The sequence below is a fragment of the Lithobates pipiens genome, unplaced genomic scaffold (assembly GCF_037356315.1).
Source record: "Lithobates pipiens isolate NorthernLeopardFrog02 unplaced genomic scaffold, aLitPip1_a1.2 Scaffold_19, whole genome shotgun sequence".
Taxonomy (NCBI): domain Eukaryota; kingdom Metazoa; phylum Chordata; class Amphibia; order Anura; family Ranidae; genus Lithobates; species Lithobates pipiens.
In genome coordinates this window covers 116,252,264-116,266,831 of record NW_027507764.1, presented here as the reverse complement: position 1 = coordinate 116,266,831, position 14,568 = coordinate 116,252,264, and the positions used below count along the sequence as shown (strand labels likewise).

Genomic DNA, 14,568 nt, shown 5'->3' with positions numbered 1-14,568 from the left:
TGCGTTTTTCCCCGCCCTCTGCTTTTGAGACTGTAATCCTAGCGGGCATTGCCCAGAGAGGATTGATATCTACCATTTATAAAATAATCAACGCTCCCCCTAAAGCTTTGAAAGGCAAGCATACCTACATGCTCAAGTGGGAAGAAGCGTTGGGCGGGGAGCTTACGGAGGAGCAGTGGCAGCTGATATGGTCCCAGGCCTCCAAAAGCTCTATGTGCACGCTCTACCGGGAGAATGCGTATAAAATTTTATTTTTTTGGTACATGACCCCAGACGTTCTACACGCCATCTACCCCACCTCCTCCGACAGATGCTGGAGATGCTTAACCCACAGGGGTACATTGTTCCACATCTTTTGGCAATGTCCCCTCGTAACCCCCTTTTGGGAAGAGGTCCAGCGCCTCTTGACTACTGTCCTAGACCAGCAGGTGGCACTGGACCCCAAAAATTTCCTGTTGGGCATCCCCTTCCCTAAATTAACGAAGTCCCGAAAGAAACTGTCCAGACATACCTTGACAGCGGCGAGGTGTTTAATTGCCCTAAATTGGAAAAAAGTACAGCCCCCCACCCTCGGTGCGCTCCATACCAGAATCAACGACGTGGAACTAATGGAGAAGATGACCGCCAGGATACAGGATCGGATGGAGGCCCACGATTTGGTTTGGACCCCATGGAATCTTCGAGAGGACCGGCTGTGATTTGCTGCGGAGACCACACACGGTGCTTACCCCCCTCTCCCTTCCCCCGTCCCCCTTCTTATCCCTCGTCCCTCTTCTATTTCTTAACAGCTCTCTCTTCTTTCATTCCCTCTATCTCCTATACTCTCCTTTTTGCTCTCCCCTCTTTTCTTTTTCGCTTACTTTCTCTTTCCTTTTTTTATTTTTTTCTCTTCTTGATTCTCCATTCTCTTTTGATCTCGCTTTCATGGGCTCTATGGTTCCTATAGAAAGATGCTTTGATACCAGCGACAGGTGTGAGTAGTTAGCAGAACTAGTTGAAATCAGTAACTAGCTATTGGGCTTCTTTGCTGGACAACGTGACGGTTGACGCTGTATATTTACTTTCAGTACTGGCCCGGTTGATTGTGGAGGAGTCTTTCTGACCTGGTCTATACCTGATCCAGAGGGCTCTACCTGATTCAACGGGCAGAAGATCCCCAATGTTAGATAATTTTCTTTCTTGTGGAACTGATGTGATGTACTTCAGCATGATGTGTAATGCATTGTTGGAAATAATAAAAAGTTAATTGACAAGATACTAATAAAAGTATTACATGTCCTTCTCCTTTTATTCTGCTAACCACAGTCGCCAGAACAGAAAGTGAGGGGAAACGCAACATTGTACATATGTCACAAGAATGAAAGTATAAGGCCCCTTTCACACATGCGGGCCGTAGGTCCGTATTTCATACATCCGTTTGCGGATGAAATACGGACATACATGCATCCCTATGGGAGAACGGGTGTCTGTGGATGAACATCCGCAGACACCTGATATCGTCAGTCTCCGCTATGGTCCGATTCTGCAGACGGAGGAAAATCCTATTTTTCTATCCGTCAGCAGAGCGGATCAGATGAACACGGACAGACAGTCCGTGTTCATCCGATCCCCCATAGAGGAGAGCGGAGATCTGGCAGGGCAGTCCCTGCACATTGTACCGGGACTGCCCTGTCATCCACCGGCTCAGCGGGGATAAACGGAGCGATCACCGCTGAGCAAAGGGATCATCACGGACTTGTCTCGTGTGAAAGGGGCCTAAGGCTTTATTTACAAAGGCCCATACACAGTGAATCCTCGGGTGAATCCTCATCAGGAGCTTGTTCACTGCAGCATCAAAGAAGACTAATTGCCAATAAAGTGGTTGTAAACCCTTACAACACACTTTGACCTACAGGTAAGCCTAGATTAAGGCTTACCTGTAGGTCCAAGAAATATCTGCTAAACCTATACGGTTTAGGAGAGAACGGAGCTGCCGCACGCGTCGGCTCCCGTGCGCATGCGCGGGAGTGACGTCATCGCGGCTTCGCCGAATGACAGCGGCGGAGCTGCGAGACCCCACCGACAACATGGATGCGCCGGACTACAGGGGACAGCGGTGACTTTGCTGGCTCCTGTGTCAGGTAAGTGACACATAATGGACTACTATGCGATGCATAGTAGTCCATTATGCTTTGCCTTTGCAGGGAATGAAAGAGGAAGTAAACTCATCAGGGTTTACTTCCTCTTTAACCATCACAGCGTCAGAAATTCAGCAGCAGCAAGACCAGTCATCACTGCACAGATAATTTCTATAGGATCCAGCTGTCTGCACAACATTTGACACACTTCCTTAGGTCACTAAAGCGATATATAAAAAAAAAAAAAGGATCTAAACTAGAGGTTTAGGTTAAAATAAATGTGATATTATATATACATACATATACACACACATTATATATATATATATATATATATATATATATATATATATATATATATATATATATATATATATATATACACACACACATACACACACATACTAGGGCTGAAACAACTAATCGATTATGAAATTAATCGATTACTATTTTCATAATCGATTAATCTGGCAGTAACATAATGGGGTTAAAAATAAATTAAAATGAGCCCTTTATAGTACAAAAAGAGCAAATAAGCTACTGTAAATATTACTTTCACTGTTCTACAGTAAAAAAAAATAAAAATTAACCCCTTACAATAGTGAGTTACAATATCTGCTTTTTTTTTGTACTATAAAGGGCTAAATTTAGTTTTTTTTAACCTCATTATGTTAATAAACATCATGTTACTAAACATCTTAGGCCTGGTTCACATCTATATGTTTATTGGTGCTTTCTGCAGAAATGCACTACAGTTAATTTACATGGTTTCCTATGGGACACATTCACATCTGAAAAGGGCAGGGACTTTTAACGCAAATGGTGCTTTAATGGTTCAATATACTTCAATGGAGAAGCTGCAGAAAAACATGTAATATTTTTTTGCAGCAATTTGTAGTAAAATCACGTGCGCAAAAATCAAAATGCACAGCAAAAAGCACTGCAGAAACAGGTCAAAAGCAAACTACATAGGTGTGTACCAAGTTTTATTTTCAGATGAGAATATTTCGACAAAAAATCTTTGTACATTCGCTGAATGAAAGAATTTTGTTTGCAATTTTCACTTGTTTTTAACATTCTGTTTTTAAAATGAATGTCATTTCTGAACAAAAACCACATACGCTGCCTGAAAATTCCTTTCACCAAGTTTTCTATTTCCTAACTTTCCTGTCACTGTGGTTGAAAATGAACGTCAATTTGACCCACTTATTTATTTTTTTTTTTTTTTAAGGTTATTAACCGATTAATCGAAACAATCAGCCAACTAATCAATTATGAAAATAATCGTTAGTTGCAGCCCTAATATACACACATATACACACATATATACATACATAATTAAACAAAAACTCCAAAATAAAGAAATCGAAGAAGCCGTGTTGTTATCTGAATGGTCCCCTACAGCTTTAAACAGTCCCCTCTGGGTGATCTATGTACATTACAAGGATTATAACAACCTTTGCTGCAGATTCCTACCTTTTATCATTCTGAAGAAATCCATGTATGTTCCTCAGTGCCGAGTGGGACTAAACTGGAGTGGTTTCATAATTATCTATCAGGCATGCACCTGCACAGCACCAACAAGAAAATCTGCTGGGCCTGCATCCCCCTTTAGAACCCTTTCACACGGGAGGTGTTTTTCAGGCACTACAGCGCTAAAAATAGCGCCTGCGTAGTGCCTGAAAAAAGCCTCAGCTGCAAACCCAGTGTGAAAGCCCGAGTGCTTTCACACTAGGGCGCTGCACTGGCAGAGCGTCACAAAAAGACCTGCCAGCAGCATCTTTGCCACGGTGAATACACCGCTCTTCCACCACTCCTGCCTATTGAAAACAATGGGGCAGCGCAGCCATGCCGCTGCAGCAGCATTTTGCAGGCGGATATAACCCCTTTTCGGCCGCTAGCAGGGGTTAAAAGTGCCCCGCTAGCAGCCCAATAGTGCCACTTTACCTCTGATGCATGAGAAAGGGGTCTAAGGCTACTTATACACTGGGGTTGGGGGTGTAGCTTTACAGCCACTTTTTAACCCCCGCTAGCGGCTGAGGAAAGGGTTAAGAGCACCTGAAAAGCGCTGCTGCTAAAGCGCCTGGGGCCAGTTTAGGAGTGGCGTATACACTGCTCCCGCAGTGCCCCAAAGATGCTGCTGCTTTTTTTTCTTGACCTGCAAGCGCACTGCCCCAGTGTGAAAGTAGGTCTCTCACTAGAGAGGCATGAGAGGTGCTTTTCAGGTGAAAAGTGCCCCAGTGCGAAAGGGGTCTTAGACTGTTCCTACTGGGAGCATCTCACCAAAATTTTTGTTGCAGGGGATGCCTGAAATCTGACTTGTATCCAAGATCCCTTTCACACTAGAGGCATTTTTCAGGCGCTTTACAGGCACTATTTTTAGCACTAAAGCACCTGAAAAAAGCCTCAGCTGCAATCCCAGTGTGAAAGCCCGAGTGCTATTTCACTGGGGCGCTGCACTGGCAGGACGGCAAGCAGCTTCTTTGCAGCGCTGTAGAAGCGGTAAAATACACTGGTCCTAAAGCGTCCCTGTCCACTGAAATCCATGGGCAGTGCCGCCGAACCGCTGGCAAAGCCACCTGTTGTGGGTGCTTTTAACCCTTTTTGGCCACTAGCGGGGGTTAAAAGTGCTGCAAAAATGTCAGCACTTTACTTCCGATTCCCAGGCGCTGGTAGTGTGAAAGTGCCCTTAGGCAGACTTCAGGGGAAATTGTTGAGCCAATCACACAAGCAGGACATTTTGTTTCTGGGGGTTGGTCAGTACACACTCTGTACAACAGAATACCTCCAGGTAGCCATATTGCATTGCATTTACAAAAAATTACAGCGGCTGCAGATTAAAAGGGAAAGGTTATTTTTAATAACATTCAATTACAATATGACTTGTGTCACAATTGTATACACTAAATTACTTTTTCTTTATTTGCCATTTTTAATTTCCCACGAAAGTGGAGTTACCCTTTAAAAGACATTGCAAACCCTGTGAAAACACCTAATAGGATATCAAGGACTCTAACAGCCACAGAAACCCAGAAAAGTTTACAAATCCAGTACATCTGAAGTGTCTTCTCCTCTTCCTCCCAACATGAATATACATTTAATAGTAATACTGGAAAACAGGAATTCACATAAGTCCTTCATCACTCCAGAAAGAAGCCACGATTCAAATACTGATTAACCTTTTTGTTGGGTCTGTTGGGCAGCACATCTGCTTACTGAAGGAAGGGCTCACAGAACCAAAAGATGTTTACTACAATATTCTAGAACATATTTACTGCATAGGTAGGTCATTTTTTGTGAAACCACAGGTATTTAAATATCTTAAAATAGCAACCTAAGGTCCAACACCTATATTTTACAAAAAGCAAATCATGGGAGAATTGTTGAGAAATGCTAGCTGTCTGGCTCTGTGGGATCAATACCTTCTAAGTCAATGACCTGGTACAAGTTGTAGAATGTGAAATCCTAACTATTGATGTGCATACCTGCATACTGCAGTGCTCTGGTGTTTCTACAATGTCAAAAAAAAAATAAAAAAATCCTACTAATCTGGGGCCCCTTTACACCACTGCATTCACTGCGTTAAGTTTTATGCGCATTGGTGTGCTGCTGTGCCGTTCATGCTAAATGGCACCCAACACCTTTCCAGTGCAGCACACGTATTGCGGTGTAGTGCGCTGCGCTCCCAAAAATGCTGCATGTGTGACCTTTGGTCCATTGGTATGTTAAACAGGCAACTCAAGTGAATGGGCTGGCCTATTGCAATGATTGTTAACACACGACATAACGTGTGACAAGTCGTATGCATTTACGCACCACAGCAGGCTGAGCTGGTGTGAAAAATCTAGCAGTAAAAACTCAAAATCTTGAAGTACAAATGAAGCATCATCTGGATATTAACCTGTGTCTGCAGAGTTTTCTGGTTCTGCTGCCTCAAGTCCATCCATGCTATCTTCATCCTCCAACGCGGTCTTTCCTCTACTCCGAGGCCTACAAGAAAAAAAAAATACAGAACATAAATCTCTGCTTGCTTGTGAACTTGATAAAAGAAGTAGAATTAGCTTTTCTTTTAATACAAAGGGCTATTTCCATGGCCAGAAAGATATTCCAGAATGCTGCTTGCCTCCAATAAACCAATACCCAATTAACCCTCCAGTCCAGGTACAACATTAGAACCCAAGGACTCGCTACTCAAAAGGTGAATGGGAGACAAAAAAAATCTATTATTTTTTACTAAAATAAACAGGTTTATACCTACCTGCTCTGTGCAATGGTATTGCAGAGAGCCACAGCTTACCTCTTCTTCTAGGATCCCCTGCTGGAAAACTTGGCTCCTCTTTTTTGATTTCTGCCCCCTTAGCAAGCCATTGGCAATGGAAGCAAACACATGGACTTGTTCCCGAACCGGACTGTGTGTGTCCATAGATGCAAAAGGTGTGGTTAAGCCCCGCCTCATCTCTGATGTGACTGACAGCAGCAGAAACCAATGACTCTCAGCAATGCCCCTGAGACCAGGAAAGGGATGACAGAAGACCTGCAGCCGGGCACAGCGATGGATGATACAAAGCTCAGGTAAGTATTGGGGGGGGGGGGGGGGGGGGGGTTACCTTAGGCTTTAGAAACACTTTTGTTGCTTTGAATACTAAAAATTATTCAAAGAGCATTTTCAGTTTGTGGTGCTCAGATAAAGCAAAGTTCCTCTTTAACTACCAATAGGCCTATAAAGGGTCTTTTAAATACAGGGAATTACTAACAGCCAGGCCACCTCCTATGCATGAAGGAAAAACATAGCACCATCAAATATTAGCAGACATATGGGAATTGCATTTTTCAAAAAAACAAAGAGGCAAGCTGTCCTGTCAAAGGGTAGGCAGATACAGTTGCAAAATAGACGTCGGTTTCGGTTAACGGAGTTTTCTGCTTTCCCACCATATAACTGTAATAGGTCATTAAACGTGATGTATAATCTGCAAACAGGTCCACAGGAAAAAAAAACAGCACGTCTATTACCCGTACAACACTGTTTGCACTACACAGGCAAAACAACTGCCCAGTAAAAAAAATCCCAGGCAACAAGCATTTTCAGGGTTTCCAGCAGTAAAACAGATAATTAACCACTTGCTTACTGGGCACTTAAACCCCCCTCAGTCCCAGACCAATTTTCAGCTTTCAGCGCTGATGCACTTTGAGTGACAATTACGCGGTCATACAACACTGTACCCAAATGAATTTTTTATCATTTTTTTCCCACAAATAGAGCTTTCTTTTGGTGGTATTTAGTTACAGCTCGGAGTTTTATTTTTTGCTAAACAAACAAAAAAAGATGCAAAAAAAAAAAAAAAAAAAATCATGTTTTAATAGTTTGTTATAAAATTTTGCAAACGGGTCATTTTTCTCCTTCATTGAAGTGCGCTGATTAGGCGGCACTGATGGGCTGCATTGGTGGGCACTGATGGGCTGCATTGGTGGGCACTGATGGGCTGCATTGGTGGGCACTGATGGGCTGCATTGGTGGGCACTGATAGGCTGCACTGGTGGGCACTGATAGGCATAGTTAAGGCAGCACTAATAGGCACAGATAAGGCGGCACCGATGGGCACAGATAAGGCGGCACTGATGGGCAAAGATGGGCACAGATAAGATGGCACGGATGGGTGGCACGGATAAGTGGCACGGATGGGTGGCACGGATGGGCACTGATAGGTACCACAGATAGATGGGACTGATGGGCACTGATAGGTGGCACTGATAGGTGGCTCTGATAGGTGGCACTGCTGGGCACTGATGGGCGGCACTGCTGGGCACTGATGGGCGGCACTGCTGGGCACTGATGGGCGGCACTGGGGTGCAGCACCTGAGGCAGATTTTGGGTGGCACTGTGGGTGGCACTGTGGGCACTGCTGGGTGGCACTGTGGGCACTGCTGGGTGGCACTGTGGGCACTATGGGCACTGCTGGGTGGCACTGACAGGGGGGCACTTACTTTATTTCAGGATGGCACTGCGGGTGGCAGGTGGGCACTGGCAGGGGGCAGGTGTCCTTTTAAATTGCTGGCCGTGATCGGGACTGATGTCCCGAACACGGCCGCCGGCGATCGGCTTTTTTTTTTCTCCTCGCGCTGTCAGCGCGAGGAGGAATACTAGCCGATTACCGGCTCCGTTTTATCACATGATCAGCTGTCATTGGCTGACAGCTGATCACGTGATAAGGGGTCGGGATCGACCCCTTACACGGATCGGTGATCAGGCGAGTCTCACGGACTCGCCGATCACAGAGCGCGCGCGCCCCTCAGGGGGCGCGCAGGCCGCTCGTAACCGGGACTACGTCAATAGACGTAGTCCCGAAAATGTGGGTCCGCGCTATTGCCGTCATTTTGCAATAGCGCGGATCCCAAGTGGTTAAGCAGGATTACCTTTATCGGCTATAAGAAAAACACACTTTATGGCAAAATAATGAAGTATGAGTGCATGTTAAATGACACACAGTGGAGACTAAAACGTAACTAGGTTACCTGGGGGATCTGGACCCCAAATGGCAGTATGAGGTTACATTTCTGTGATTCACAAATTTTTAAATTTATATTAAGACTTGTATTTGGAACACAATATGTATTTGGGGTGCAAACCAAAGGCAAACTGATAATTTGAGGGCCAGAAGGTGTTTTGTTGACACAAAGCCCAATCATTCACAGGACGACCTAGCAAGGAGACTTGAGCCCAATGGATGTCCAGGGTGCCCAGCTACAACCTTTCTTCTCTTGCGGTAAAGCGAGCAATTGCACAATTCTGTCAAAGCTTGGCACCTGCCAGTCACCTCAAAAGGTAGGCAGTTGTGGTCTGAGGGGGAATGCCCTGTCACTATAGACAATACAAACTTTAACATGTCTACAGCAATCCTTATCGGTACCAAATCGAAGTGATGGGTAAGGGGGGGTTAAGGGGTAAAGCGGGCCCCTTGCCTAAGGTAGGTCATAGACAGAGTGAATTAATTTCCTGCAAACACGATTTCCCAATAAACAGAGTCAGTGCTGAATGGAGAATCCCTCCCGCTGAGCCATTGTGTTCTCCCGGCGGGAAGCCATCCCCACGAGAGAACACAGATCACTGCTAGCAGCTATAGCAGCCGCCAGCGACAATCAAAAGTAAATCCGGTAGGCTGGTTGGTCAATCTATCAACTTGGTACATTCAGCCTGCTCAGAAACACGGTTTGAATTTAAGCAGGTTCTTGCTGAAGCAGCCGAGATGTGAGCCATCTATAGGCGGCCTATAAGGGTACTTTCACACTGGACCCTATAAGGGTACTTTCACACTGGGGCACTTTTAACCCCCACTAACGGCTGAATAAAAAGTTAAAAGCGCCCGTGTTGCTGCGCTGCCAAAGCAATGGGCAGGGCAATGTATAAACTGCTCCCAAACATGCAGGACCGCTCCAGTGTTAAAGCATGAGATCCGCTTTTCAGGTGCTATTTTTAGTGCTAAAATGCCTGAAAAGCTTCTCAGTGTGAAAGGGGTCCAAGGTCCAATTTATTCATCTCTGGCGACACTTGTGACCAAAAGGACAATAATTTAGCAATGTAGGCAAGACCCACATGATAAAACCAGAATACATTGAAATTCCATTCACACAGGGGCGACTTTGGATCAGACTTGAAGTTGACCCAAGTCGCCTCAAGTCGAGCGACGCGATCAAATCAATGTAAGAGAATGAGAGCCATCTTAATGCACACTACTGAAGTCGCTACGACTTCAGAAAAGGTTCCTGTACTACTACAATCTGACTTCTAGGCGACTTGTACCCATTGATTTCAATGGAAGTTGCCTCCAAGTCGGATCCCTTGTCTTAACTGAAGCTACTTTCCAGGAAGTAAAAATAGTTTTCTAGGCAAAGTCCCTCCCTCCCACAGAGCTGATTATTATGTGATTGGCCACTGGCAAAGTCCCCTGTCCTGGAGGCAACTTAAAGTCGCCTTGTAAGTTGCCCCAATTCGCGCTGTGATTCACTCAAGTCGTGTCCAAGTTGCCTCCCAAAGTGACGCTGGAAGTCATGTTGCCCCTGTGTGAAAGGACTCTTAGGGGTATATTTACAAAAACGGTGAATATAACATTCACCCAAAACTAAACAAAGGTTTATCATCCTGGGACGTGTTTTAACCACTAAAGATCCGCGTTATAGGTGAATGACGGCTACAGCGCGGACCTGCTTTGCCGGGATGACGTCTATTGACGTCGGCCCTTGCACGAGCAGCCTGCGCGCCCCGAGGGGCGCGCTCTGATCAGCGAGTCTATGAGACTCGCCTGATCACGGATCGGAGCAAGGGGTCAATCCCGACCCCTTACCACGTGATCAGCTGTCAGCCAATGGCAGCTGATCATGTGACACAACAGAGCCGGTAATTGCTATTTTTCCTAGAAAAAAAGAACAAGGTGATCACCGGCGGCCGTGAGAGGGACTTCAGTCCCGATCACGGCCAGCTCATCAGTGCCCACCTGCCAGTGCCACCTAAATATTAAAAAAGTGTCACCCATCAGTGCCCACAATCTGCCGCAACAACAGTGCTGCACCCCAGTGGCCCTTAGTGCCGCCCACCAGTGCCTTTCAATGAAGGAGAAAAATTGCCTGTTTGCAAAATTTTATAACAAACTACGAAACATGATTTTTTTTTTTTTTTTGCATGTTTTTTTTGTTTGTTTAGCAAAAAATAAAACTCCCAGCTGTAATTAAATACCACCAAAAGAAAGCTCTATTTGTGGGAAAAAAAATTATAAAAATGTCATTTGGGTACAGTGTTATATGGCCGCGCAATTGTCAAAGTGCATCAGCGCTGAAAGCTGAAAATTGGTCTGGGCAGGAGGGGGGTTTAAGTGCCCAGTAAGCAAGTGGTTAAATGACTCACCTGCAGAGAATGTCACCTTTACTCCTTTATCAATATACTCACTCCTTAGACTCAAAGAATCACAAGGAAATTACTAAATTTTTCTATACACAAATTGTATTTGCACTCACGTATCTGCCACTGGTCTGTATAAAGTCTTTCAAAAGGTAAATCTTCTCCAAATGAACACTCATTCAGCAGCCCTAATACCAATTCCTAATATCTGCTATTATATCCTATAATATAATAATTAGATAATTATTATTATTATAATAATAATAATAATAATATTATATCCTAGTAACAAAGGATGGATAAAGGGACCAGTCGCTGTAGAATGAGTTTTGCCGCATTTTTGCAGTAGCTTTTTCTTTTTTTATACTCCCACAAAAGCTTATGGCTCAAAAATGCTGATAAATGCCAAAAAGCCACGTTCGAGTATTTATACAACTGAAAAACTCCTCTTCAAAATCAGCCTGCTAAAAAAAACACTGATAACAGCCTATGTGTATGGACACATAGGATAACATGCTGGGCAGTTTACTGGCTGCAGGAAAAAAAAAAAAAAAAACGCCCGACTCCCAAAACAACCGCTGTAAAAATGTCCAGTGTGCATGAGGCCTAAAGAAATATCCTTTCCAGAATGCAAACCACAGATAAAGCTGTATTTGGCCTGCGTAGGCTACACCAAACATCCCAAAAAGCCGTGCAGCACCCACAAAAATCCACATACTATAGCAGGATTGTAAGGATAAATCAATTATACCAATAGGGGAAAAAATGATAAATGTTTAGAGTTTATCACTGTCAAGTGATTTTTCTTGCATCAAATTAAAACAGACAATGCTACCACCCAGATGTAGCAAGTGATGGAACCGAACATTTTTTTTCCAACTGATCTTTATGTTTTATCTTTAAATCCAAATCCAAAGCAGTTGTACCCTACAGATCAGAGAGGACATTGCATTGCTTATCTACTGCTTGGTAAGCAGACCTTCATCCTTCTTTCAACATTCCTAATACAATTTTGTACTGCCTCCTTTAAAAGAAACACATACATTTTATTTTTGTGGTAATAACCTTTTCTCGTTTTACCATCTTTGTTTCCATATTTCTTGCCTAGGAGAAAATGGCATCACCTGAACAGGATGTGCATGTTTGGGATTTGAGGAGCTTATATCCTGTACATGCACACCTAGCACTCTAGTGGGGATCGTTTGGCTTACATTTTGCCATAGTAATAGCATAGTAAGCACAGCCAATTCAATGGCACATATGTTGCCTATACAGGTGATACTCGAAAAAATTAGAATATCGTGCAAAAGTTAATTTCACTTATGCAATGTAAAAGTTCAAACTAATATATGAGATAGACTCATTACATGCAAAGCACGATCGTTCAAGCTGTGCTTTGTCATAATTGTAATGATTATGGCTTACAGCTCATGAAAACCCCAAATCCACAATCTCCGAAAATTAGAATATTGTGAAAAGGTGCAATATTCTAGGCTCAAAGTGTCCCACTCTAATCAGCTAATTAAGCCATAACACTTGCAAAGGGTTCCTGAGCCTTTAAATGGTCTCTGTTTGGTTCAGTAGGAATCACAATCATGGGAAAGACTGCTGACCTGATAGTTGTGCAGAAAACCATCATTGACACCTTTCATAAGGAGGGAACGCCTCAAAAGATAATGTCAAAAGAAGTTATATGTGCTGTATCAAAGCACATTAAGGCTGGGTTCACACCGCTGCGGGGGGAGAACCGGATGTGATTCGCACAGCAAATCACATCCGATCTCCGTAGCACTGCGAGTTCAGCCATACAGATAGTATGGCTGAACTCGCAGCGGTCCCGCAGCAAACTCGCACAGGACCCTTTTTTGGGTCCGCAACGGAATCGGATCGCATGGGGGTTCACACCATGCGATCCGATTCCTGTGCGAGTCGGCAGATCGCACTGCGATATGCCGACGGATCTGGGGGTGTCATTAACATAACATTGACACCCCCAGCCGTCCGCATAGGGCAGTGTGAACTGCCGGCGGGAGGTGAGCGATGCGGGAAAACGCCGCGGATTCGCGGCGTTCCCACATCGCAATAGTGTGAACCTAGCCTAATAGAAAGTTATGTGGCAGGGAAAAGTGTGGAAGAAAAAGGTGCACAAGCAGCAAGGCGAGGTGAGCCATGTCATCTGCTGGTGTTGGGCTACTGTGCTTAAGTCCAGTGTCAACGCAGCTGTCTACCAGGAGATTTTGGAGCTTTCTTCCACAGACGAGCTCTATGGGGATGCAGACTTCATTTTCCAGCAGAACTTGGCACCTGCCTACATTGCCAAAAGCACCAAAGCCTTGTTCAAGGACCATGGGATTACTGTGTTTGCCTGACCTGAACCCCATAGAGAATCTATGGGCCATTGTCAATATAAAGACATGAGAACGAACAATGCAGAAGAGCTGAAGGCAGCTATTAAAGCATCCTGGTCTTCCATAATACCTCAGCAGTGCCACAGGCTAATAGCTTCCATGCCACGCCGCATTGAGGTAGAACTGAACAATTAATCGTTACATCGCAATCTCGATTCAACCCCCCTGACATCTCCATTGCAGGGTTTGCCAATTCTTTCATATAACAGTGGAGAGACTTATCTGCTCACTCAGCTGTCAAAAGAAATCATCTGGGCAGTCTGCCAAGTTTTCAACATGAAACTAATGCTTCCTTCTTAGGTCAAAGGGAGAAACTTCTGTGTGTAAAGAGAAAACCCAGGCAGTCTGCAAAGTTTTTAAACAACCTGTAACTGCAGGAAGTTTAACCACTTAAAGTCTAAATCTTTTTCTGACACTTGTTTAAGTCACTAATTTTTGCTACAATAATTATAACAGATATTTTAGCAGAGACCCTAGGGCAGTGGTCATCAACCCTGTCCTCAGGGCCCACTAACAGGCCAGGTTTGCAAGATAACTAAAAGACATCACAGGTGATATCATTTGCTGTTCAGTGATTGCACTATTCTAGTCTGCATCTCCCCAAGGTAGTACATAAAACCTGGCCTGTTAGTGGGCCCTGAGGACAGGGTTGATGACCACTGCCCTAGGAAATAAAATGTCAATTGCTGCAATATTTTATGTCACACTCTATTTGCCCAGTGGTCTTTCAAACGCAGTTTTTTGGAAAAAAAATACACTTCAATAAAATAAAAAATATGAAATAGTAAAGTTAGCCCAATTTTCTTGTTTTTAATGTGAAAGATGATGTTACGCCACCAGAATCATGAGAGAATCGTGATCCATCTTCCAAGCAAAAAAATTGCGATTCTCATTTTATCCAGAATCGCGCAGCTCAACATTGAGGCAGTAATTGCTGCAAAATGGGCCCAAACCGAATACTGAGTACATATGCATACTTATACTTTTCAGAGGTCTGATATTGTTCGATGTAAAATCCTTGTTTTATTGATTGCATGTGATATTCTAATTTTCTGAGATTGTGGATTTGGGGTTTTAAGTTGCATTAGTGAAATAAATGAACTTTTGCACGATATTCTAATTTTGAGTATCATATGTATTATAGCGCCATGCAGAA

At 43.9% G+C, this 14,568-nt stretch overlaps 1 protein-coding gene across 10 annotated transcripts in view; it reads right to left on the bottom strand.

Annotated features, from left to right (window-relative positions):
- The window catches only part of KMT2C (lysine methyltransferase 2C), a 407,832-nt gene that overhangs the window by 310,785 nt on the left and 82,479 nt on the right, over positions 1 to 14,568 (bottom strand). For all 10 annotated transcript variants that reach the window (XM_077491169.1, XM_077491171.1, XM_077491174.1 and 7 more), the window contains exon 2: positions 6,019 to 6,107. In XM_077491169.1, coding sequence (XP_077347295.1) covers positions 6,019 to 6,107 — 89 coding nt within the window. The remainder of the gene's footprint in view (positions 1 to 6,018; positions 6,108 to 14,568) is intronic.